At 48.7% G+C, this 27,312-nt stretch overlaps 1 protein-coding gene across 15 annotated transcripts in view; it reads right to left on the bottom strand.

Annotated features, from left to right (window-relative positions):
• Sei (potassium voltage-gated channel seizure) overlaps nucleotides 1-27,312 on the bottom strand; it is a 137,526-nt gene that overhangs the window by 86,413 nt on the left and 23,801 nt on the right. For 10 of the 15 annotated variants that reach the window (XM_076437258.1, XM_076437256.1, XM_076437264.1 and 7 more), the window contains 2 exons: nucleotides 10,286-10,444; nucleotides 3,063-3,213 (listed from right to left, as the gene is read on the bottom strand). In XM_076437258.1, coding sequence (XP_076293373.1) covers nucleotides 3,063-3,213; nucleotides 10,286-10,444 — 310 coding nt within the window. The other 5 variants (XM_076437269.1, XM_076437267.1, XM_076437263.1 and 2 more) reach the window with 5 other exon arrangements.

The following is a 27,312-nucleotide window of genomic DNA, read 5'->3' as shown; positions in this document are numbered from 1 at the left end:
CTGGCTCGACGATAGCAATTGTTGCGATACAATTGCCAAGGCCGGAATCGCTTCGAGCCAGGGATGTCCAATCGATCGTCGCGACTACGAAAGCAAGGAAATAAGCCGCGAGCAGCGGCGCAAGAAAAATGAGAAGGACGGGAGCCGAAAGCTCTCCTGAATCTTGTCCCGTTCCTCGATTCCGTTTCAATCCACGATAACGTTCGATTCGGCGGCTATCGATCGCCTGAGCCGTTAATTTTTCAGCCGGCTATCGGGGCTCTCCGCCATTTCAGGAACCGATGGCTTCGAGAAATCGATTTTTAACCATTTGCGCTCGGAAACGGTTCTCCGATCGTCTACCGGCCCACTCGAACGGGTTTAGTTATTTGTTAGTCACGGAAATAATTTCCTGGTGAATGGGAAAAAGAATTTCTTCAACGATTAATTTCGTTCGTAATATTGGGTTCTAACATAAGTTCGTAGAGGCTTTATTTTCGCTTTTGTTCTGAATCAATTTACCTACTTTTTTAAACAATTGTGTACACCATTCCGAAGTGATTTTTCCGCTCTACAAGCGTGCTCCAATCGTTATCTTGAATAACGTAGTCTTGAGTAACATAACAGAACCTAAAATGGAATTTCCGGGCAAAATCACCATTTTCGACATCTATTGTTTTTCGCTTTTCATCAAGGCCAGAACGCCACCGAAGCAGCTAGAAATATCTGCGCCGTATCAATGAGGGCGTTATAGGAGAATCTACTGCACAGAAATGGTTTGCCAATTTCAAAAATGGCAATTTCGGCCTGGAAGACACACAGCACCCTCCAGTCGACCTCCCAAGTGCGAGAGGACCGTCTTAAGACACTTTTGAAGGAGGACGGCCGTCAAACGTGCAGGGAGCTGGCCAAGAAGATGGCCAGTACTGCTATGACAATCTCTCGCCACCTTCAAACAATGGGATTTGCTCAAAAACTTGGAGCATGGGTGAACTCAAAATATTCAATAAAAAGAATTAATAAAGAAAACCCTACGAACTTATGTTACAACCCAATACAGCTGCTTGTTCAACAACGGTTTTGTGGAATTTTCTGGCATGATTATTGAAGAATGAAGAACGATGTCTATGTTTTAAGTCTAACGGACAAAACACGAGTTGTCAACATAATAAATCTGTTTAACTCAGGCTTGCTATGAAGTTTTATCGACACAAATTTAATGGGACAAGAATGTTCGATGTTATGGCACCATAATTCGAGTTGTCGGCCGGATTTACGTTTCCTCGGAGAGTACGGTTGAGTGCAAAGGGTTAATAATTTCCGATATATCTCTTTTTTCGGCTGTTTTATCGCGTTGGTGTAGTACGTTCGTCCACGGGTTCCCTGATATTTACGGTCCACGAAAATTCGGGTCACCGTACCCACGAGATTTTCAAGGCGACGTAATCGACCCCCGACACGAGGAACGCATAAGTCTCCGGTTCCCGGAGCGATAGAGATCGACACGAAAAGGAATTCGATGACAGGAGCGTGACCCATTCATGCGGGAGATATCGCGCGATTGCTTATCGACGAGGGCTGTTTACGGAACCCTTAATCAATTCTCGGTGCCGAACGGATTCCGCTGTTTGCCCAAGCGACTGCCAATATTTGGTCGCGCGTCTGGTTTCGATCGGGCCGGTACGGGCCGGGCCACCCGTTCGCTCGTGTTTTTCCTATTTTTCGCAAACAGAGAAACCTACACGACCAGCGCAGCAGCCACCTATCTACCTTCTGTTTTGGCGGAGCCTTCCAGCCCAGATTTATTAGATCGCCGCGCTCTGCATGCGAACCGTTGCGTGTCCGATATCGAACTTTCTCTCTGAAAAATCGACGACAGCCTGCTAAACAAAAATAATGAACACGTCGACGTTTCCCTGTCCCGATCTAAACATCCATTTCTGCGGCAATGTACACAGCTTGCCAAGATCAGCCGGGGGCCTACGAAGTGCGGGGAATTCAATAAAACCGGCAACGACTGCGATAAATCCGAGCGTCGTCGTTTCTGTTTCCCCTAAATGAATCGCTTCGATCTCGCGGTACGCTCTTAAATCGGCGCTATTTCGATGGTCGTTGCCGCGCGAAACGGAGAACATAACCGTTCGCGTAAGTGGCCCACTTACGACCGATGGACCCTATCCAAATAGCATCACGCGGATTCCTGTGGTCGCTGATAGATTCCACCGAAGGACGAACCCTTTACCAACGATCTAAACTCAAGATAAGGGGGTCAACGTCGAGTCAGACTCGAAGATTTCGAAGAAGATCGTCAAATAAATCATAGTGCAAAGGGGTTAACGAGGCATCGAGACTGGCGTTTCGAGTCCGCGGGGGTCCAGCGTCAGTTTTTGACGCCTCCGCGACCAAGAAACCGCGAACACGCGGCCCCGGAACAATGCGGTGTATCATTAACGAGCCGAGGGTGCTTAGTTAGGTCAGCTTCGTCAGTTTCTTAATTGGCTTCTGCACAAGACGACTGCAGAAACGTGGGACGCAGCCACGGGTCGCACCCGTATCGCGAAAACTCGGAAAAGCCCGTCCGGGACGATCCCTTCTTGAGGGTCTCTCTCTCTCTCTCACACGAGCTAGTTGCTATCTCCTCTAACGTGTATCTGATTTTTCAAGTGGCTCGAACGCTCCGAGAGCAACCAGCAACCTCGGCAAATAATCGTGAACCTTGGCATTCTACTTTTCCGCACGCCACACACAACCGCGGACAATATTATAATTAACCTTCGGATGAGGCGAGTAGAATTTTCGCCGACTTCGAGCAGCGCCGGAATCGTGCTCGGAATTCTGCATGTTGCAATCTTGCTGTTGTTGCACGCCCTTGGATCGCGATATAAGACCGCGGGGAAATGATAACGAGGCGAGGGTCGAAATCGCTGCAAAATCTTCTGAAATTTCTTGCCGCTTCGTATAGCATAATCACGAGGACGAATTCGATTTTCTGCATGCGATGATCGCATGCGGCGATTTTGATAGGTCCGGAGGAATGAGGGGGCAGGGTTTCGAGAGGCGAGGGAAAAGATTGAAGCACTCACCAGTTCTCGGAGGCGTCCTCGTCGAGGATGGTCCCGTCAGCAAGTCGATGAGGTAGGTTGGTCTTGGTTCTTGGTCGATTCCTGACCCTCGGCAGACCGACGACACCGGTCCTGGATAGGCCAGCCCGAAAGGACGCCCTTGCCCTGTCGACTGCTCGAGTCAACGTCATTGAATCTCATTAGTGATTGTTAGTACAAACTGCTGACTGTACACCACGGAAAATATATTGCGGAAGCTCTCTCGTTTCTTTCCCCTCTCATGTACCCCTACGCTTTTGCAATACATCTCCGCGAACAGCGATCCACGAAACTTCTCGCTCGAACAATTACAGATACCGGCACTGCCGCGATGTTCGTCGGACTTTTCTAATTTTCTCTTGGAGAAACTCGCGACGCGACGCGGCGTGGCGTTATTCCGCGGAACTTCGGAGCCTTGTCCCGCGCTATGCAACGCGGGAAAAGTTTCCTTTCTCCTGTACGTGTCGCGCTTCTCGCAATATATTTTTCTCGGTGAGCAGGGGACTGGTCGAGCGAGTTACACGCGAGTCAAGTTAGTCGCCGGATTAAACAAACTTCCGGGGCCAGAGACGGGATCGCGCCGAGGACACCGGGAACACGAGAACTGATCTACAACCCGGAAAACTGTTGCTCTCTCTCTCTGCGACCACCCTTGCGCGCACATCCACGAGAGAACTAACGAATCTGCCAGTTATCCTAAGCTGATCTCCGGATTTCTCGGGATTCTCGTTTCCCGGCAAAGATGAATTTCTTGCGCTCAACTTTCAAATATTTCGGAATTTCCAACGCCACAATTTTTAGATATTCAAAATTTCCTAACGATTTTCGAATGCCCGAAATCTCTGGCGCCCCAATTTTCAAATATGCAAAAAATTTGTGGCGTTCATTCCGTCGACGCATGCGATAGTGAAAAAGGCTCTACCATTCCGTTTGCTTGTCTATTGTAGCGTTTCTCTATTTTTGCGAAGCGAGAAAGATCAATTCGTTGGTTTCCTCGTTTTCGAGCTGTCGATCGATCGCCGATTCCTGGCACAAGACCTCTAGCTTCTATGATCGTGGCAAAGTTCTTTGATTTAGCGGCAGTGCCGAGTCGTTGAACTTCGAGCGCAAAAATACGGCGCTGCTGATTCTGGGACCCGACTTGACGAAGATAGAACCGTTCTGTTTGAGCGACGCATTGAAAATTTAATCGGAAATTCCATTCGGAGAGGGAACAGCCGCTGTGGAAGTCTCTCAGTGACGATATGGTTTATTCAATGGCCGGATATTACTCTTTTAACCTTTCTGCGGCGCAGAAGAGTATAACGAGATTCGGTTTGTTCGATACGTTCGACTGGAAACATCAATTTTCCGAAGAAAGTATTCGTAACCGGAGGCTTATATTAGATCGTCGTACCTCCAACATTTCACCCGCGATATTATTCGTTGCCGCTCGACAACGTTGTCAGAACTTTTTCACAATTATTCCCGTATTATTTACGGCAGGTCGAGACACACGAAAACTGTTTGGCTAGCAAACAACTTATAATATTCGTGGCGTGATAGAAGTTAATTAACCGTGAATTATACAGTTTGTCTAGTATACTAAATTTGGTTAGCGAAATTAATTCGGGAGGGTTGAAGGAGTAATCATTGAAACGCAAATGTTTAACGAACCATGCTAAATCGGAATTTTCCAGTTGTCAAACGAATTTCGGTTTCGTTCGACTGAAAAGTGAATAGCGAATAATCAGAATTTTCGAGTTCGTACGTCTTTGAGTGAACGTAACTTTGACTTTGTAGAATTCTATGGGAACGGGGATTGATGAAACGGTGAAAATTTCCGGGGGGGAGTGCGCGTGCAGACGGTATCGTTCGGCGACAGCTCGTCGTTGATTTTAATAATCAATTTGGTTCGCCGACGTCGTAGCCATCAGCTGATTCGCCCGCAGGGGCTGAGGGTGGATTATCAGCCGGCATGGCAGGCGGGGGTGTCTATAGCTTCCTATACGGGGGTATAACATTTATTACCAGGTCAGGGTTAACTGTTAGGCGCGCCACACACGTCCACCGACTGTTCTGCGGCGTCATTCTATAAATAGTTTCGCGAACACTCCAGATATAAAACGCGAGCCCGCGGCTCTTCCTCGGTGCGAGGGTGTGCGTATGCACGCGTGTCTTCGACACACACGTGAACGGTGAACGACAGCGAAACGATCGCAAAAGCCATTCGAACGGAACGAACGAGGCTTCGATCGGCGACACGGATTTCCCAGGAACTGCGAGTCGAACTGCGTTTCGAACGACGCTCGAAGCTTCCGCCGAAAAGCCAGGGACTCCAGCGTCAGTCATTCGAGAATTTAAGCAGCGAGCTTTACGGAAGCCAAAGAAAATCGAGGGAGCAGCCGCCACTGGATCAATTACGGCCGCCCGGGGTTCAAAGGAGCCTCTCGATACGAACCAACTTTTCTCATAAGGTCCTGCCACCAGAGGGAAAAAATCTGCGCGCCATGTTCCAGCGAGCGTTGCTTCTCAGGAGCGTGACTTATAAAAATACTCAGCGCGATTCGTTCTTAAATCGATGTAGACATCGCCGGGAAGTTTGTTGTACTTTGTCCATTAAAAGAGTTACCTCAGCTTTGTAAAAGGAACGGTAGTTTCGAGACGCGCAACTGCATGAAGCGCAGTAAAATTTTTTACATGGTGTACGATCACTCCAGGCGTTTAACAATAAATTGCCAAAGATCCGTGCTGGATAGACGCACTTTTCGAACTGGTTAAACACACATGCTAGAATCGATGTAGACATTGTAAACAATTTTACTGTACTTTATAGTACTCGAACTGGTATTCGCGAATGATGATTTTCGTAATGTTTAAACATAGCTCCTCGATAAACGTAGACCTCGCATGGGAGCGTTGTTGCAATTTGTCTCGTTCGGAAGAGCAGTTGCAGCTTTCGTGAATTGATTATCGGGCCGCGGATCTTTATGCAAAATAAAAATAAACGTGAAACATTTGTTTTCTTTCCTGATATGTCCGATAGGTTGAAAATAATAATAAGAATAGTGTTATGCATAAAATCCGAGGTCAGTTGATTATCGAAGATCGACGTCGGACGGAAGCTCATTTTTCCTACGGAAAGTTGGAATCTAGCAATCGATGGTGGATATTTGATTGCGTTTCGGACGGCGAGACACGCGACAAGTAATCGTCGGCGCGGCGGCGTTGATTACAGTAAGTAGAATCGGTAAGCAATGGCCAGACGCATTGGCCGAGTGGTATTTCCACTGGCCTCTGCGTGTCTGTGTAACGAACGAATATTTAATCCATGCAGTGACACGGCCGCGTAAACACGTCCGACAAATGGATCGTCGGACACGTCCATTCATCTATTAAAACGACCGGAGCGGCGTACGCACGCGTGTATGCGTCAAATTGATTTAATCCCCAGCTCGGTAAATGTTATTTTTCCGATTTCAGTATTTTTATTTGATCCAGTGCCAACATGGCTCATCAAAAGCGCAAATTTATCGGTAGTCGGCGCACGCGTGACCTGGTCGTCAAAAGTTCCGCCATCGAAAACGTTCGAATCGATTCACCCGCGAAACTGGGTACCGAGCACGGTAAACATTTCGTGTTTTGCGAGAATCGTACAGGACGATTCAACAAACGTTGTAAACACGACAGCAACTCTCGTGAACACACTATGTTACTATGTTGGCCATTGTTCTATAATTCTATGAGAAATTCGATTGTAGGGGGCTAATATCGACAATCATCTACGCGATTCTTGATGGGGTAGACCCAGGCATGTCAAACACGCGGCCCGTCGACAAGTAGTCTGCGGCCCGACCAAAAATTTTGAACTGCGAACTGCGAACCACTATTTTCAACGTTAAAAAATGATAAACCCGCAGAAAGGTCAAGATGAACAGACCAGCGTGTACAATTAATTTCAAAATTAATTATAGTTCAACAAATTCAACCAAATTTTGAAAATTTGATTACTGACAAACATTGCCAAGATTCTCCGAAACAAAAATAAAATAATTTTATTCAAATAAAGTAAACTTGAAAAAAAAACAACTTGTGTACGTATGTTATTTTGTGTGTGTAAGAGCAATGTTAACAAAAAAAAATGTGTTAATTTATAATACTTAATGAGGCCCTCGTTGATAAAAGAGTTTGACATGCCTGTGGTAGATTCTCGTTTACAGGATTGCAAGGGTGTGTTTATAGTCAAAAACGCTTGATAAAAGATCAATCTAGCTAAGATCTTGATGGATCTTTCATCCAGCACTTTTGACTACTGAAAAAGCCCATCTTTGCAGTATCGAGAAACGGGTCCACCTCCCTTAACTACGTGTCGCAATAGACAGACGATTAGACTGAATTTCTATACTGGGCTGTTTAACTGGGTAACTGGTACATACATATACAGAACAAGGAACAGAGTACAACAAACAACAACTTAGGTGTAAGTAGACTGTTTGCGTGAAACGTGGACAATACCGACCAAGTACAAACGTGGAGTCTCGAATGTGCGAGCGATAGCGTTTTGTTCTATGTAGGTAATGTGCGATTTTCGAGGTTTGCTCGAGCATGTACACGTAGACAGCAACGAATAGAACAGTTTTACGTGTGACTCTAGCTAATACGTATGTAGAGAATATAGCCGCGTATCTCGGGTTGTCATCGAGACATTTCTTCACGATAAAATGGAAACGAGAGAGAGAGAGTGATAGAGAGACTAGAATTGAAGAAGATGGACAGGATAGAAGAAGAGAAGAGTGAAGCTCGATCGCTGAGACAGCCTGTACAACAGAACAGCCCGATACATGCCGGGTGTAGACTTTCCCTGGCAGTGACACGCTCGGAACTCGGAAGGGAGCGCGATCGAAGCTTGTCCGCGCGGAACGTGACACGCGGAAGGACGTGCAAAAGAGTAATTCGAGAATGGCGCAGGATATCGTTGCACGGCTCATTATGCGGACAAATCTGACCCCGATCTCCGATTCTAATAATCTTCGTCACAATGAGAGGCGCGGGGAAAAGGGCGAGAAACAACGAGGAAGGGCGCGAGATAGGATACGTGTATGTTACATGGCCCAGTTGCCGGCGACGCTGTCTTATACCGATCGGTGCAGCAGAAAATAATGATCCTCCGGCTTAAAAGCCGCAGGAAACTATATGCGAGCGAGGCACGAAACGTCTTGGCCAGGATATCGTGTCGAGCGTCAAGTGTTCAGCGTTCCCCGTCTTCTCGGCCCGAACATCATCGCTCTATGGCGAAGGGGATTCGCACGGTTTTGGTCAGACGGGAAATCAAAACCGACGCCGAACTTCGTTGGCTCGAGACGCGATAACTTTCGCCCTTCCGTCGCTCCGGTCGAACATTTTGGGCCCATCGAGGCTTCAAATGTCTTTAATTTTTATAGTAAAACTTGGTAGAAAATTAAATAGTACGTTTAATGAATCTATGAAAGCGGGTTGAAATTACCTGAAAAATTGAAAATTGAACGAGTTCTCTGAGACTGAAGAATCGCGTAAAAGTTGATCGCACAGCAAGAGATCAAAGAGTATTTAAAAAGTTATTTACGTCTCGAGCCACTAACGAAGTTTGCATCGAAGTCGGAGCCTGGATCGAGGCTCTCTTTGTTTTTCTCCAAGCAAAGTACAAAGCTTTGAACGATAGACGAAGCAAAAAGTGAAGATAAAGGAGTGCGGGAGTAAAGATCGTGATTGTCCGGTGCGGCGTGCAGTTTGCGCGTGAAATGCAGCGTTGAACGGTAATTGTTTCGATCGGTGGAATGCGAGGAAGCCGGCTGTAAACGAAAAAGATGTGCGCCGTTAACGATATCGAGATTCGTCGGTAATTGAAATCTGCCGGGGAGCGAGAAGGGGTTTATTAGTTCTGGCTCCGAGCGGCCGGAAAATATTCATTGCTTCCTGAATATTGCGTCCCGGCGAGAGTGTCGCGGTCCGCTTAAATCCCGTCGTTAGATGGCTAATTATTTTAATTAGTTTCGACTCGTTTTACCGAGATTGCACTCGAAGCATACTTTCCGCGACGAAAAAAAAAATACACTGCCGGTGTTCCTCCCCTGACATTTGCATGCCTTGTCTAATCTAAATAAGAGCAATCCTCGGCGGAGCAGTGACGGAAAAAGGAGGAACACGCACCTCGAAGCACAAAATGAAGCGACTCTAATTCCCGTCCTCGTGACAATGACCGCGAGTCTTAACTTCATGACACTACAGAAGACACACTTCTCCATTAGCAGACAAATTTCTCGCCCCCGAGAGACACGAAATTTTCCCTGGCCCGTTCCGGAGCTCGGCACTTCTTCATTTTTCTTCCCGGTTCTGCTAACAGTTATATTCGCGATCTTCTCTAGAATTGCAATTTGATATTCGAAGGGCTCGGTTGAAATTGATCCGTGCACCGTCGTCCGAGGATTAACCCTCGGTTACTCGCAGTCCATTTTAATAAAACGATGAATTTGATGTTTCGAAATTGTAAATATGCGAGTAATTAAAAGTTAACATTATCGTCCAACAAAACGTTGACCACGTTATAAAACATTTGACGTAGAAGGTGAAATTTGCGGTTTAATCGGATTCGAAGGGTGCGGATCAGAAATTCGGGAGAGTAGAACGGCAAATAGGATGAGAATGATTGAGAGATTAACTCGCAGTGTTGAGAGAAAGAGAGAGAGAAAGAGAGTTGCTACCGCGGATTTATTCGTGGACATTTCATTAGCGAGGCGGCGCGAAGGATTCAGCGAGTTCCATTCTGCCGAACAAAAAGCGTTCCGGTGGTAATTTTGACAAGCACCTTTCGTGCATCAGTAGCACTGGCAAGGAAGGTCGCAGTGTGTTTCAAGCACGCTCCTACAGACACACCCCAGCGTTAACACTTAACTACGTGACCTAGTGTCCTCGACGTTGCACAACGAAAGCGAAGCGTGCAGAGAGAAGAGAGGAAAAAAGCACAGAGAATGCAGAATATGTCTGCGAGAATAAATAGGACAAACAGAGAGGCGAGAGAGCTAGCGACGGTATCTTTCCCCTAATGTTCTAGGGTTCCGGCCGTCGACTGCGCTCTCGCTGCATTCGCAGTCGAGACGAGACGAGACGAGACAGCGTGTGCAACTAACAATTAGCAATCGGCGCGACGCGATCGAGGAAAACAGAGAAACGCGATCAAAATTGCTGCTTACAGCGTGTGACGAGCCTGTTGTTGGTCTGAGTTGGGGGCGGGATCGCTGGCTGCGGGGGTGGCTGCGAGCTCAGGTCCTCGAAGTTTATGATTTGCAAGCAGACGTCGTCCACTTCGCTCCTGATTAGCGCTATCACCTCGCTGCACAAGAACTTGGTGCCTGGAACAGAAAGTTCGGAGCCCAGTTAGCAAAATTATTCCCCGAACTCGAGTCGAGTATCGAGTTTACCGGAAACTCGACGATCGCTTGCGCGCTTTGGTCTCTGGACGCGCGTTCAAAGGGAATAAAAGAATAATATCTCGGAACGTGCGGAAAAGAAAAGGCGCTCTTGTCGGTCGCGTAAAACAGCCGCGGAACAGAAATATCCGGGGCCGATAAATACTCGGAACCGTCGTTTGTCGAACGACTATTAGACCAGAAAACGTTAAACGTCGAACGTTAAACCGACGAACGATAGACTGGCGCGAGGCGATGAAAAAGATCCCGAACGACATAAAACCGAGCGCCCGCGTTCGCTCGCTCCTCCCTCTCCTCCTCCTCCCGCGACTTCTTCCCTATAAAACGCATCTGGATTCGATCCAAATATTTATCCCGACCGACGTTCACGGTAATACAACTGTAAACCGAAGATTGTTGCAGAAGCCGCGTAAAATTGCTAAGTGGGGTAACGCGATTGCGCCGCTCCGTTGATCTGAGGATCCGCGGCGGCCGCTCGATCATCGGCGTTATCGCGACGCGTGTCGCAACTCTTGACCCTCGTCCCGACAAACGACACAGTTCCAACGAAACTCCGCCGCGGGGACATTCTCCGATCAAACTTGAACGAATCGAGGCGACGACCTTACCGAAAGAAATCTGAAGCTCCCAGCGCTCGCAGCTCTTTTTAAAGAAAAAATTCCAAACTTGGCAAACTCGGTGAGAACCTAGGGGAATTTTCAGATATTTTGTACAGGGGCTGTTGTGTTTTCAGGATAGGTATAATTTTTTGTCACGTAGGTTTGAAAATGCAGGAGTTCAGGCAAGAGAAAATCATTTTGTACGGCTAACAGGGTTTTCTCAAGTCGTATGGCTAAGATTTGTTTTAAATCATCGACTTAGTTCTATATACGTAAAGGACGATGCAGAGAGGTATACTAAATATGCTTAGAAAGTTTCAAACAAATAGGACAATCGGTTGACGAAGTACAGCGTCAAAACACAGTCAAATTACGTTTCTAACACCGACACAGTTCACTCAACACAGAAAGCACACCACTACGACAAGCACACACACTTTCTTCCTCGACGTTCCACGCAATACTGACAAGAAAATATTCTACCAGCCTCAAAACACTGAAGCGGTTCACACCTCCGCCTACACCGAAAAGAAAAAATATCAAGATATCGGATACCTGACCTACACGATCCGAGCCCCACTCGAAACATAAAAAGATCTTGGCACAAAGAGAACCGCGCGTTCAGGTATAAAAACCGCGTAATTTCAAGTCGCCCCATTAGGTTACGATGGCGATTAGGTGTGTGTATACAGAGAAAGGGAACTGAACACCTATTTGTTTTTTAAGTTTACTTGTACACGGATTAAACGATGCTTAGGAACTAATTAAACAACGAAAGTACGCCTATTAATACATACAAAACATCAATCCAAACCTGTTGTTTCATGCTGTGTAACGGGATCTTATATTTTTCCAAAACATGAATCTCCAAAAAATTCACATTTTGACCGGGAAAACCGTGTTTCAGTTCGGCGCACGCACAGTGGTCCGGTAGCTCGCTTTTTGTGGCCAAAACTATTGTGTAGCGTTATTTCAAGGTTTAATGTTATATTATTATAGGTCGTAGGATTCGTCTTGATACCAGTTAGAATATTACGAAGTAAAAAATATATGCTAATATTTAAAACATTGAGGTGACCTTCATTTTTTACAATATCATTCATTAAAATCAGTTTATAGTTTAAGATTGCGGGAGATTGCAGTTAAAATTGACATGATCTTCTTAGTAAATGTTCAAGCTTTCATATATAAAACAAGTCCGATGCTTAGCGGTCTTAAGCGTTTCTGTATAATTCTTTTCAAAGTTTGAAATGCTATTAATTTACGCTATTCGTGTATGGACTAAACAATGATTAAATATTTGAAATGCGCTTACTAACATATATAATAAAACCATCATTAAAATCTATTTTCTGATATTCGATGATTGAAACCTAAAACGTTTTATTTTAATAAATTTTTAAATGTTTTCGGCGCAACAGTTCGATCGTTTAATACGAACTATAAAGCAACTTTGCTAATTGTCAAACAACCATTGCGCCGAAAACATTAAAAAATTTATTATCAGCAAATACGATCGATAGAAGAAACATATTTACGTTTTATTTTACTTTGAATTTTCTGACTTTGTCTTTAGAACGCTTTATCTCATCGCAGAATTATCGAATATTTTGGATTTGGGAGCTTTGAAGGGTTGTTACTTTATAGGAGAACAAATTTTTCGATGTATTAAAGTTGAAAAATTGAATTTTGGTCACGAAAACAGGGTCTCCAGACCACTGTGGCACGGCGTGAAGGGGACGCGAGGCTCGCGGCCGCTGTAAAAAGCTTCCTCGCGGTGTTTGCGGGCAGCATCAAGGTCACGGAAGCCCGTAGCCACGGGAACACGATTAACAACCACGACTGCGACAACTGCGACGACGACGCCGACGAGGGCGAGGGCGAGGGCGAGGGCGACCCGCGAACGCAACTAATTAGTCGTCGCGGCTCGTGTTTACGAGTCAAGGTACCCTGGATCGCGTCCAAAAGGGCTCGGCGAAAGAAAACTGTGGCCCCGAACTAAGAAGGCCACGCCCCTATTCGACCGAAACAAACCGATCCGAAGACAAAAACGTCCGATTGGCCCGATTCGGACGCGGGCCCGTCTTGCGCAACCGGCTCCGACGGAAAACACAGCGGCACGCGGCCGCGTAATCGACAGCACAAGCTGCCAACAGTGCCACCGGCCACCTGGATCCAAAGATCGACGAACGTCATCGACCAGGAACGTCAGATCCGATTGCGAGCCCATCCCAAACGAAAACAACGCCGAAATGATCCGAGACACGCTTCTGTCTTTCTTTATTTAGCCGCGGTTTACGCTTCGATGAAAGAGAGAATATTTTCAGTGGGAAGGCTTGCGAGAACCTGGACACAGTAGCACAGTGACGACCGATCATTATGTAATCGAGAACCGCGACGGGCAGCTCGTTGCGAAAGGAGAGAAAGTGGTTATTCAACGCGGGAAAATCAATCGGCAGAATTGTGTGCATAGTTTTTTAACCCCCTGGGCTACAATACCCAGTCGAATTCAGGTTCAATCGAGTTCAACGATGTTTTTTTGGTCTACATATTTTGTTATAAATTTTGTCGCAAAACCGGGACACAGTTTTCCGAACGGCGGTAATTAAGCGAGCCCGACAGAAGGGTTAAATAACGATGAAATCTGCGTTAGGAGGGTGTGCGCCGTGTTCCCAGTGGCTTTCGAGGGGCGAAGGGTCTAAAGTATCGCGAGAACGGTTGTCTATCGTCGTGCCAAGGTAATTTGTCTGGCCTTCTTCTCTTCGGTGGCAGGAAAGCCGGGTGTTTCCTGTAACGAGCCCGAAGATGTTCATTCGGGAGGGTTGCAGGCTACGATAAAATTGAACGATCGTTCCGCTGGGAAGATCCACGTTCTTACAGGCCTCGGTCCGTGTCCGGGTAGCGACTAATATGTGCAATACGTGTGTGGTTTCTTCGGCAACGTCACACAGCAAGCTGTCCCTATCGATCCGCCGGCCAGCTTTCTTTCTCTGTTTCCCGGTTCCGCGGCGTTCCTCTTTGTCTCTCGGTGGAATTACGCACGCAGACGGGTCACGCACAGCTGGCTTGTTAGGCCCGACTGAAATACGAGGAAGAAAGACATCGAGAACGCCGGAGAAACAGGGGAAAAGAGAGGTAAAAAGAGAGAGAGAGAGAGCGCACAAGCCCCAAGCGAGCTGCGTTGTGCTTTTCGCGTCTCTTGTTCCCGTTCCATTTTTCATGCGACCCGCCTTATCAAACTTTCACGTCGCCGAGGATTCCCGGGGACCGAGAGACTATCCCTATCCCACGGGACCTGCTCGACAAGACGACCTCTCGATCGTTTAAACACGATCGGCCGACTCTCGAGGCGATGATTAATTTCCCGATCCCTGAAGCCGAGCCGACCCGACCCGACACGCTGCTACGACAACGAAACTTCTTCGGGGACTTCGCTCCTTTCGTCCCCTCTTTCCGCAGACTAATCGTTACACTGCCAATATTCCAGCCAATTCCCTGGACTATGCTGACAATTACGTACCAGAAACCAAACTCCTCCCGGGAAGAGAGAAACGTTAATTTCGCGATCTTTGCTCGCCCCCCGCTCGAGCCACCTAGCTACCTCAACCTTTAACCTTTGCTTTCACTCGTAATTTCTCGTACTGCAATATATAAGTCAATTTAACATTGATAACGTTACAGGCCAGCGGATTTTTCCAGAATCGAACATTTTTATTGCCGAGCCCAGAATCTGATTCAACTGGGAAAAGCTTCAACTCGGAACATTTTAGAAAAAAGTTTTAGCAATTTTAGCATTGTTTTCACCGAAAAATTCGACGTTCCCATCGCTTCCGCAGCAATCTAATACGCAGCTTTGAAAACGACGCTGTTCCTCGAGCTTGCAAGAACACGAAACTAATTTCCTCGCGGAACAGTGAACCCCATCGCGACCATGGGACGCGATGAAGCGTTAATGCACAGGACGTATCACAGGAAACATAGTTTTCCACTTGGTCGTAGCCGGGGCTGCAAGACACGGCTTTACGAGGCTGTTTCGAAAAACGCGTCGTAAAACGCGGATAACGCGGAACCGGAGGAAGAAAAAAGAAGTTCCCCGGAGCTGCGAAACGACCTGGGGAAATACAAAGGGGAAGTTTGAACGTTTCCGGATTCCTTTCAACGACTGAGCGACTCGGGCAAGTTGGATTAACGGCGTTCAAAACGGGGAAAAAAGAAGAGAAAACAGCGAAGAGAGAGGCGCGATAAAAAAGCGTGAACATGGAAGAGAGAAAAAGAGATGCAGACGTGGATTGTCTTAATTACGGTCTCAATTACGGGCAAACGAAGTAAGCGGAGCCGCGAATGCAAGGACACTTGCTTTGTTCTGACTTCGTTAGGTACATCTTGCTCGAGATCCAAGGTGTTCGAAGGCCGCGAAGAAAAGGAGCGCGGCGACGAGCTAATGTTAATTAGAATGCCCCGCCAGAAGATACCGGAAAAATCGAAATCGTTGTTCACACACTTCTTCCCTCACAGCTTTACACGACACAAGTGTTGGACCGAAAGAACATAATTTTACTTCTCAAACTAATCGATTATTTCGCTTTCGCACAGATCCACAAAATCCGCAACGCATTTATTTCCGTAGTTTCGACATTTTGGCGTATTCTCTCGGGCAGGTAGAAGCGCAGTACGTCTGCAATGTATCCGGTACCGATCCCAGGACTACAATAGCCGGCTGAGCAGTGTTTCCATTTCTTTGTGGAGGCCTGTGCATCGGATCTCGTAATGCTCCCAGCACAATAAGGACGATGCAATAATAATAGAAGCTGCCCAAGAAGAATGTGTGCGCGGAGCAAGCAGCCGGCGAGGACCCCGGTGGCACTCTAACTTAATTGAAGCCACCCTCGACCGAGGCGAACAGGGTAAAACCGTGGAGAGAAAAAAAAGCGTTTCGACGTCGGAGGTGTTCGGGTTTGGAGCTCGAGGCTTCCCGGTTTGCTTTAGCCTCGTTGATGGAACCCGTGAAAGGGCTCGCGGAACCCGGTACACCGTTCATCGAGATCCAAGATGCAGTTTAGAGGACCCGGGAGGCGTCACCAGCGAGAAGTCGAGCACACTTGCTTTGTTTCGGTCGAGTGGTCCGGTCTCGTTAGGTCCTTGTGGCTTTCAAAACCGACGAGAGCAGCCCCGAGCAAGTGGTCATCGTCTACATCGTCTGTGCGATACCTCGTCTACTAAATCAATCTCTCTCCAGCTCCGAGAAGCTCGCCGACAGCTCTGACAATTACCGTGACTACCGTAAACAAAAATTGCGATTTGTATCAAATTTATTTTAACCCTCCCAGTGCTGTGCCGGAGTCATTTTTGACCGGCAACATCCAAATTGCCATTTACGTACTTAATTTGTGGCGATTAAACTGAATAGCTGTTTCACTGATTAGAGCTGCGATCCTACGCATTGCCAATTATACAGCTATAAAAATCGTCCGTGAATTTAATCCGATTCTGTCCTAACGCTGAAATTCTAAAAACCAGGACGGAATATGAAGAAACAGAGGGAGAGACAGGGTAGCTGGGAAACGCAGGAGAGGGTTGAACGCACCCAGGGTCCATTCAGCGCGGCGTTCTTCGCCGGAGAAGGAGAGAAAGTATCGGAGGACGCTCTTTCAACAGGCTGCACCGTCTCGAGATACTTTCCTTCGGAGGAAAAAACCAATAATCCATCCGGCTGGGTAAAACAGCCGACATCGATTTTTCCGGGGCTGCCAGATTTTGCCGAGGCGGGTTGCGTCTGCTTCCGACGTTTCCCTGTCCTTTGATAAAGACTGAAGGGTCTGAGCCCTGTCTTCCGGAAGCGTTCTTTGCGTTTCGATACTTTTTCCGTGTTTTCCTACGTCGAGAACGACGCCGAACTTCTCGAGCTTTCGGAGATGGTGGACGCGGGTAAGAAGCGACCTACGGAGTTGGAATTCCGGAGAACAAGTTTATCTCGGTTCAGTTTTTCACGTAGTTTTTCGTGTTGGAGCGCTGTGTACGTTCGCAGTTAATTTCGTAGTGAATTCGTAGATGGAATGTTAGTCTAACGGTTCCGGAGCGTGTAACAGTTCTGTGATGACTACGCCCTCCGAAGATAGAGAGAGAGAAAGAGAGAGTTGAAGAGAAAGAGACGAGGAGAGAGGAGCAGAGATGATGCGCGAGAGCGTTACACGAGAGACAGGGTCCAATGGTCCGGGTCTATTTCGAGACGGCGACGGGCAGACACTAATAAACTCGTGTTGATACTTCTAATGTTCTCACGATAGGGTGTACACGTGCAACAATTCCACGCTCGGGAGTCGGGTAATAGCTACGGCATAGTAAGCGTCGAATAGTAAGCGGAAAAGCGGGGAATAGTAAGGTAAGCGGGCACGCGGCCGAGCCCGGCAATGGAATCGAGCCGCGTCGACGAACTCGCGTCCACGTGCTCCCTCTCACCTGTACGCCTTATCAAACTAATTCCGTGGCTCAAGGCTAGCCGGGCTGCGGTTACGATGTACGAGCACATGAGAGGCGTCCACCCAATTATTTAATTAAGCCGCTAAATCGGAAAACCGTGCTCGCGCGGCTGAATCGCCTGAAACACGCCTCGACACGCCCCGCCTGGGCTCCGATCACGAGAAAAATCGTGACGCCCCGTTCGACACGTTCGAACAATGTTGCAATCCATCCGACGGAATCACGAAGGTCATCTGGCCATATTTTTAGACGCGGCCCCGCGCGTCCAGAAGCTTTCCCCGCCGATACAACGTTTTTCAACGGCGGAACGGAGCTCGGCCAGCCGAAAACAAAAAAAGAACAAAAGGAAGAAAGAAACATAAGCGGGGCGGGTAGGAGGACCGGTTAATTCGTCGACGACAATCCGAAGGTGTGAACGCGAAATCGGAACGTGTAAAACCGATGGGCTATCGTTTAACGCGCGGAACACGCTCGCTCGGCCGCGCCGGGACAATCGCCGCCGCCTCCCGGACACGATCGAGCGAATCCGTGTCACCGATAGATCGGTCGCGGCTAAAAAAAAATATCAAATAGAAAACACGAACGGCGGCGAGCTGAGGCGCGGGGAGAGGGAGAGAAAGCGAGGCGAGAGACTAGGTGTCGATAATACCAGGCTGCTCCGCGCGCGCGAACATAGCCAAATGAATTTCTAAAATTGCACCGGCCTACCACCTAGCGGACACTATAAATAAGCATCCCCTTTGCGGTGCTCCCCTGTGCCGAAAATACACGCAGTCCACTCTAATTCGTGCGACTAATTTACGCGTGGCCCTTCCTGATCCAACCGCGCCGCATGTGATGACCTTGTGCACGATCCATCGAGATCACCGATAATCCCTTCGAAAATCGCTCCCTGTAAATTCCAGTCGACCCTCCGGCCATATATTTCTTCGTGGAACTCGATGGACCTCCATGACGACACCGGAGACTGACCCATCGATTTCTCATTTGTCAACTCGGGATTATCATAATTCTAAGGGCGATTTTGTAAGAAATTGTTACATAAATTCTAACTCGTTTGAGTACACGTCAGGTGTCTTCAATGTTCTTGTAGAAATATTTGTTAAATGCTCCATTACGAACTTTATGCGTTTGTTGCAATGAATTTTGCGCTGTAGCATACAAATGATGCGCCATGTGCGATTAATCAGAGAAATAAATAGCTACGAGAGAGTTAATTATCTCTGGCGTATAATCTCCTCGAGGTACAAAACGTCGTCTAAAACAATTAGGAAGAACCGCGAGAATATCTATGAATACACTTAGCGCATTTCACATTGCGTAAAATAAGATCAAGATTAAAATTTACGTTAAATAACAAACGAAAGACAACTCGGAATCCGCGGTGTCGAATAATTAATCGACGCGATAGATGCAATTTATCTTCCCGGGCGACAGCGGTGTGAAGCATCAACAAAGTATAAACAGCGAAATTGGATTGCGTTTACGTGCGCCGCGCCGCCGTGCAGCAGCGAATCGCTCGAAACCACTTTGATTAACTTCTGCTGCAGCGGACACCGCAATAGAATTATACATATAGGATCTTCCCTGGCGAGCAGGAAAATGAGAGCTGCTCGACGAGGAGTCGACCGGCTCCCCGGGGCGGATACATTGAAAGGAGAATTTCGTTGCGCGACGAAATGAAAATTCCACGATCCCACAGGTGCAACGGTAATGGTGCGTCGAGGGTGTGGCAGAGAATGAGACAGGTCAGTGGTGGGTAAATAAAAGTAGAAATCGGAAGTATAATCGCGGAATGCCAGGCAATTATCGGTTGATGAGGTCCCGGTACCTGGTGAAACGATTGGTGGATAGTGAGGAGGTCACGATACCGCAGTGGAACGAACAGCCGAGTGGTTAATGGGTTAACGGCTCCCTCCAATTGGTCGATGACGCTGTGCCCTCGTGACGTCACCGAGTGCAATGCCCCTGTGACGTGGCAACGTGTGCTGCAGGCCAAGCACTGCACAGAAATAGCATGCGCTTTCTCTCCCCTTCCCTCCCGTCGCTCTCTCTCTCTCTCTCCCTCTCCGGGTTCGCTCCCTTTTCGAAGTGTGCTTTCGGGCTTGCGAACCACGAAACCTCCTCGGGCCGTCGGTACTTGCCAAAAACGGCGACCACGTGACCGGCCCAGGAAAATGTCAAGCGTCCACGAAATAGGAAGGCAGCGAATCGCCGCAGCGGCCGGTGCCGGTTCACCTGGTTTACTACGGATGACCCTAATTACACGCCGTTCTGATCCTCCGATCGGGACTTGGACGTGCGACCACGTCCGTCTTCTGAGCTCAAGGTTCCACGAAGACAGCTCCGGTTTGACGAACTCCCCCGAATCAACGATCTAATTTACCGTCGACGAAGACGGACCTCGTCGTCCGCCGGAAAGACCGCTCAAAATTCTGCGAACCAATCGCCGAAACTTGAACCGAGCGACCTGCTCCAGTCGCTTTCGATTCGGCGAACAGCGAGCGCTGTTCTTGGCACGGAGACTGACATTGCTGTCTTTCTTTCTGCGGACCACTTTTGTCTTATAATTGATGATATTCGTTCAACAATTTTTTCAAACATATTTTCAGTCGTGCTTCTTGCATTCTAGAACCGCACGTTTCGCACGCAACAATCGAATACGATTTCGACCGCGACAAAATAACAGATCCAGCGTGGAAACGAGAGGTCGAGAGTGCAGGAAGTCGACGTTGCCCGAGGACAGGGAGGTTCAACGAACCCGAAAAGGCGATCTAATTTCCTTCGAGGAAGCTGGCCTCCGTCTATCTGGGTTTTTCCCGGCAGAAGGCCCGAGCGAGACTACCGTTTCCACCGGCGGAGAGCAGGAACGGCCCGGCCGAATTTACACTTCCCCGAAGAGATATCGTTCCAGGTACTAAAGGTCTTATCGAAATTCCCAGTGTCCCTGAGTCAAGGTAGTCGCGTGCTCTCTCTCTCTCTTTTCTTCGGAGGTTTGAACCAGTGTGTCGTCGTGCCGGAAAGTCGGTCGTTCAAGGTTCTCGCAGCAGGTAACGAGGTCTACGATCTCGCCTGGCCTATCGAACACCGAGGTCTATCGTGAAAAGTGGACGTTTGGCCGCAACAATGTCCCTTATCTCCGAGCGATTCTTCCTTGGAACTGGAGAAACCAGGGGAACCGGGAGCCAGCAGGTTCTATCGAACGAACTGCCGTGAATTCGACCTTCCCGAGGAGAACCGCCAACCCTTTGTCGTGACACGAGAACAGCTCGCTGCTCCCCTGACCTTTCCAATTCCCCTTGTCTCGTTTCTCTTTCTTCGAGAAGCCTCTTCGGCTGGGAGGACCTCGCGAATCCTAAAGCAGCCTTTAGAATCCGCGAAACCGCGCATCGATCATCGCATTCAGGAATATTCGACGAGCCTTTAGAGCTTTCCAACCCCCCTTCCCGCTCGGACGGATTCTATCTGGACCGGAGGTCCCTTAATTCGCGAATACACGGTTCACGGATTCTGTGTACACGTGGAAAATCGTAGGAGTCGGATCTGGACCAGAATATTCCTTCGATCGAGCACACGATCGAGAGCCGGCCATGGACAATTCCAGCAGAGCCAGGTGTTAATATTCCAGGCTGACTTTGATCCTCGCTCGCGAAGCAATATCAAACGCTCCGAGGCGCGTTCCGAGAACGCGAGGTATACCCGGTCACCGAAAAATTCATAAAACTTCCGCGATGAACCCGGTTGCGCCATCGTGCAGCCGCGGACTAATAGCGGTTCTTAATGAGCGAACTTCGAGGGATAGAGGGCCAAGTAAAATTGACCTACAATCTCATGGGGATCCATTCACGCTGTTCCTCCGGGCACTCCAGGTCGCAGCTCATCGCTTTCTCCCGCATCTTCTCGCGCGAATCGATCCCGCTACACGCCGAGAGGAAACAGAGCTCTCTCTCCTCTCGTTCCGAGGGAGAAATTCACGCACACCCTCGCACACTGCTCAACAGGTAATATCCAACCGCCAGTTCCTTTTAATTTCTCCCGGAGCGCGTATCGGCCTCGCGTTTCCCCGCTGCTGTCTTCGCGATATCCGCCGGCATTGACACCACCGTTTTCACAGCCATTTCTACCATTCTCGATCACTACTTTTTTTCTCGTTGGTCGGGTGAACCCTTTCGCTCCTGAGCTATTGCTGAAATCACTCGATATACGCGGCGACTATATTCCACATCGATGGGCGCTTTTCAAGCTCCAAAGGTGGCTATAGATAGTATAAAAAAATGTCACATCAACTCTCGCGGAATTGGAGCTAGGCTGATAGATCTTTCGCGGCAACGAACACAATCATAGCTTCGTTTTTAGAATACACACGCTTGGGATACACTGACTGTCTGATACGTGACAGACATTTCTACTTCGCGTCACTCTCCTCGCCAGACAGCGGATCTTTGTGCAGCTCGAAAACTTTCCACGCGAATTGCAACGCACTGGAGTGAAACAGAAATTTATTTTCTTTCCTGATACGTTTGTCTGATGGGTTGAAAGCAATAAGGTGTTCGCTGTTTTAAATTGCACGTACTTGTTTCCGTCATAATTGCATAAAATCCGCTGTCTACTTTTCCGGCTCGATCGAGAATCCAACGATTCGCGTGCTATGGGGAATCGATAGGCGTTGAAAGCTCGATCAGCGGCGCACTGTGGGTTGCCGATTGCAGATGGCAGCGCGTTCAATCTGCTGGAACGAAAGGTTTAATGGGCTTCGAGAAATTGACCGCGCCTCGAGACACACTGGAGATTCGGCGAGAAACAAGCGACGATGCGAGCAAAACGCGGGCGGACAGAGACTCTATACTCGGCTCGCCGTCGTCGCGATGACTGCAAGCTCAGAAGCCGACGCAAGCTCGCACCTTAGGCGGTGTCTTAGCGCCGCGGCTGCCCGGCGGAGCTGTCGAAATTGTCGGGGGACAGCAGCCCGGTGGATTATTCCGCGAGACGAGCGCGTTACACTTCGCGGAGCACCGTATAGGTGCTAGAACAGTAGCTAGGGCATGCATCAATTGTTCTACTTTCGAGAACGATTCGTCGCGACTCGCTCCGCTCGCGTGAATCGGCTGTATAGACAAGCCTGAACTAATTTACTGAGCAAATCGAACAAGAACGAACATATCGAACCGTTTCGAACGTTCTGTGACACTTTGGGAGATCAACCGTGCCACCAATGTGTCAAATCCGCAATCTAGTTGGAAGATTGCAGATCTTGAGAGAAATAACAGACATCATCACCTTGCTGCGCGATTTCTTTATCTAACAATCTGCAAAATCGGATTGCTCTGTTCGCAACTATGCCACAGGTTCATCGCACTGCGATGTCGCGAGAATAGAAAAAGGGGGAGAGGACAGGTCTCCGTTGTGATTCCGTGACCAAGTGACGAGGAGCAGTCTTCTGTTCAGAGTAGAGAATTTTTGCGTGCTCGCGAATAGGAAAAAGAAGACGAGGCTAACCGGCGAGTGGAGGAGATAAAGATAGAGGTAGAAAGAGCTTCGGACAGTGACGTCACTCGAAGACGGTGAGGTGTGGGCCAATGGTGCAGGAGGGGGAGGTCGAGCGCCTCTCCGTGATGTCATTGACTACGCTCCTCTTACGATATGCCGGATAGTGAGAGAGCACCTGGTGGGGACACGCGAAAACGGGGTACGCGAACCAGAGAAGAGGGAAGGCGGGTATGAAAAGGAACGAGACAGTGAGAGAGGAGGGGGTGGAGACAACACGGGCGCACGACTATTCTTGGCTGCTTGAAAACACTGTGCGAGCTCTCTCTCTCTTTCGTTCTCTCTTGTTTCTCTCCTTCGTCGAAGCACGGTTGCGGATTCTCTCGCACGGTTGCGTAACTCTACGCGGGAGAGCACTCTCGAGGAGGTGTTCGCGGAATGGCCACAGCTGCTGATGGGACCGATCAACGCCGATATCGATACCCTGGAAACGGGACCGTTGATTCCCCGCGAGCCGAACCACGCCGGCATTTTTAGACGTCGCGTCACCGCGGCTTTACGTTTTACTCGAGACTTTCTCCGTCCCCACGAAAACACTCGGTTCCATACCAAATCGCCACGAAAGCAGTCTGCACGCCGTACAAGAGACGTCGTCCGACGGTTAAAACAACTTCGTACCCTATCGTGCGAAGCTGCAACCAATATTCTTGCAGAACGGCGGAATTAATCGCGGGTAGGACAATGCGACGGAGATAAGCAGCCGGCGGGGGTTACTCGGGAGAAACGAAGACGCTAACGATACTTCTAAGACCGATAAAAGAAGTGCTTCGTTGGACTGTAACGGGAGAAGGGCAACAATTAAAAGCCGGAAGCGGCGTAACGCGATCTAACAGCGGGGGGAGAGGGAGAGAGAGAGAGAGCCATTAACGTTTCACGAGATAAACCCCGGAAGGTTATTAGCGGGCCGTTAATCCAGCCTCGACATAATTACCCGACGTTATCCGACGCAGTCAGTCATAGTTTGAAACTCGGCACTCCATCGATTAATTTTCCATACTCTCTCCGAATCCTTCAGGGTTGCGACGTCGCGTCGCGACGCGGCTCGCATTGCACGATGGTCGTATGCGGCGCTTCAAGGTCGGCCCTACAGGAACTATAGCTCTGCACGGGGCAATGCGTAGAAACGCAACGCGGGGCACGACGGGTCGGTCGGCGAGCACGCGAATAAAAGCCTGACATTTCGACCCGATCCCGGATGGACGTTAATTTCCTGGGGCCGCCGATGAACGCGCGAGAAGACAGCGCGCGCCTCGAAACGTCTCGAATTCCCCGGATCCCGCGACCCCTGACATTTCGATCGCGATCAACCCCCGGCGGGGGCTGATTGCACGCTCCCGTGAAAAACAGAACGAAACCGACAAAAAAGGAGCGGAGACACGCGACACCGAATCGACATTTAGCGCGGCGGGAGCGACGGAAAAACTGGAGCCCGAAATTAACTGTTTCCCGCAACGCCGCCGGACCGTGGCGGTCAACGGTTTCGCCACAACCCCCCGATGACGGTTTCAAAGTGGTCCAGGTTTTAGGCTTGTCCTCTCTCTGTCTCTCTTTCCCTCTGTTCCTCCGCGTATGTATGCTCGCTCGCTGGATCGTTGGCTCGTTGGCTCGTTCGTTCGTTTCATCCCCCGGCGATCAATTCCTCGGGCGTCCTCCCTCTCGCCGAGGAAAATGAGCGGGAACAATGAGAGCTCGCCTCCGTCAAAGTGGAAAACCGGTGACGTGTAATACGCCCGGGCAGATTCACTGGAAACACTGCTCGCGACCGTGCCAAACCCGGTCGAGGTGGCTGCAGGTGGTCGTCGCTCGCTACTTTTCGCTTTTCAGCTCTCCATCTCGCCGTCTCTCTCTCTCTCCATCCCTCGAAAACCCCGTTACACCCCGACCCGGAACCTCCCTTCTTTCGTCTCCCTTTGTGCCCGTCACACGTGCACAACCATCTACGAGCCTATCAGCTTGCATTTCCCGATAACTGCTCGATGCAACCCTTATCGGCCCGCGAATCGAGCCAATCATGGTGCATCTTCGGAAATGATCGAAGAACGTTGCTTCTTAACCCCCCGACTATTTGTTTGATCGAAACGTGAAATTCGATAAGATGAAACGACGATGAGATCTCGTTTGCTGATCGTAATACTGATTTTCCAAGCAGCAAGGTGTTGGATACGATCGGCGGAAAAGAGCACGATGTCTCTGTGCGCTCGATCGCGACTCTAAAGTCAGGGGGAACCGGACCAGGGAACTCAGGTGGGCCAAGAGGCCTCGGGCTATGACTATGATAAATTATACAGTAGTGACTATTGATCTCGCCGCGCCTAAGGTCAGACACTACGGCAAAATCGAGTCCGAGCCAACCATCGGCCCGCGAATAAATTCAATTTTCCCGCTCTGAATAACGTAACGGTTCTTACAGACCCTGGAGAGTGACTCGCGACTGGAAAATCACGATCTCCGCTGGAATATGTAAATTCAGGGTTATTGCGTGCCGATAAAGTTGTCCTCCGGAGCTTGGGACCCGATGAGTTTGCTTGGAAAATCAGGAAATGTCCGGCTCGGGATCGAAGGAACTGATTCGTTATTTATTGTACGAACGGCGCTCCCCTTAAACGACGCGTCAATAAGTTATAAACAGCCTGCGAACTTCTATTCTAATTCCCATTCCCATTTTCTCTTCGTGAAACAAAGAACGAACGAAGAAATTTCTTTGTGTCGAATAAAACTGCCATTCTATTTAACGAATTCGCGCATTCTAATTCTGGTCGCCTGGCAGAGTTATTTATTCCACTGCACGCGCAAACTTTTTAAAGACAGTACAACAGTTAAAAACAGTACCGACCAACTATAAGAAACGACTTTTCACCGAAGCACTTTCCAAGCTATTTCTGTGTTGTCGTTTGTTTTTTAATCGCAGAAGACGTTGACACCATTCGAGGAAAAACTAGGAACAATCCGCTCGACAGCTCGGAATTAAGAAAAACAGAATATCTAGTCTCGGAGCGATATTCAATTCAATGAGACCGTGTTTCTTCTGGGAAAGTGCCGACGCGAATTATTAACGCGGAAAGTTTAGAAAAGATACGAAACGAATCGCTGGCCGAGGTATAGCAGCCGCGTACAGGCCGCCAGAAACTAAGTCAACCGTGGAATCGGTTAATAACAATGACAGTAAGTTTGCAGGAATTGACGTGAGGAAAGTTCACAGCTGCTCCACGCATACCCGCCGCGTCGCTCGGAAAACCCGTTTTCCCTGAATATTCCGCCGATGTTTCGACAGGTTCGTCGATATTTTGTCACGACATTCCCGTCGCGTCGGTGTATATTCTACGCAAGGAAATTAACCCTTTGCACTGTGATTGACGATGATCTACCCTCCGCAGTACGTACAGTACATGATTCTGAAGCGCTAACAATTCTAGCGATCACGCAACAGACTTTTAATCCGTAATATTTCAAACTTAAAAAATCCCATTTAAATTGAGTGCAAAATTGCTTCCGTAAATAAAGAAACATCCCCGAGCGCAGAGAGGCGAAGTTAAAGCGGTTTGTTGCCTACCTTGCTCTCTGTTTTGCTGAATCGAGCCGGATGTTCGAGCGAACGCTCGTCCGTTCTGTTTTCACGGATGTTTACGAGCCTCCATCAACCGAGTGGATAATCGGGCGGAATAAATGTTTCACGGCGCGCCCGAAGGAACCGAAGAATCGCGAAAATGGCGGGGGTCTTCTGAGAGAGCGGTTGGCAGAGGTACAAATCGCTTTGTCTATTCTCGAGGATCCGAGAAACAATGTCCCTAGAAAGCTGAAAGGGCTTGCCAAGACGGGTTCAGGCGACACACCGCACCGGATCGGAATTCAGGATGTCCGGTCTCTCTCGTTTCGCATGACACTTCGCTCCGCGGAAATCTTGCCAGTTTTCACTCCCTCTAGCTCGCCAAAAATTCAATCGCACGGTTTCGCAAAGAGATGCGGACGGAGTCTTCCGCGGAAACGCCGTCGAATCGATTATAATCTGTTTCCGCGACCAGAACGAAGCCAAAGAATCTTCTGTATTCGTAGAATAATCAACAGACTGCGGATTTTCCTACACTTGCGGATAGAAGACGAGATATTAGATGTACAAATTGATCGAATTCGATTGTTCGCAGCGTCGAAATTTCCGGAGTCCGTCGATTAGGG

This window comes from Lasioglossum baleicum, chromosome 13 (genome assembly GCF_051020765.1).
Source record: "Lasioglossum baleicum chromosome 13, iyLasBale1, whole genome shotgun sequence".
NCBI lineage: Eukaryota > Metazoa > Arthropoda > Insecta > Hymenoptera > Halictidae > Lasioglossum > Lasioglossum baleicum.
The sequence above is the reverse complement of the archived record's forward strand: the minus strand, read 5'-3'. Positions and strand labels throughout refer to the sequence as shown.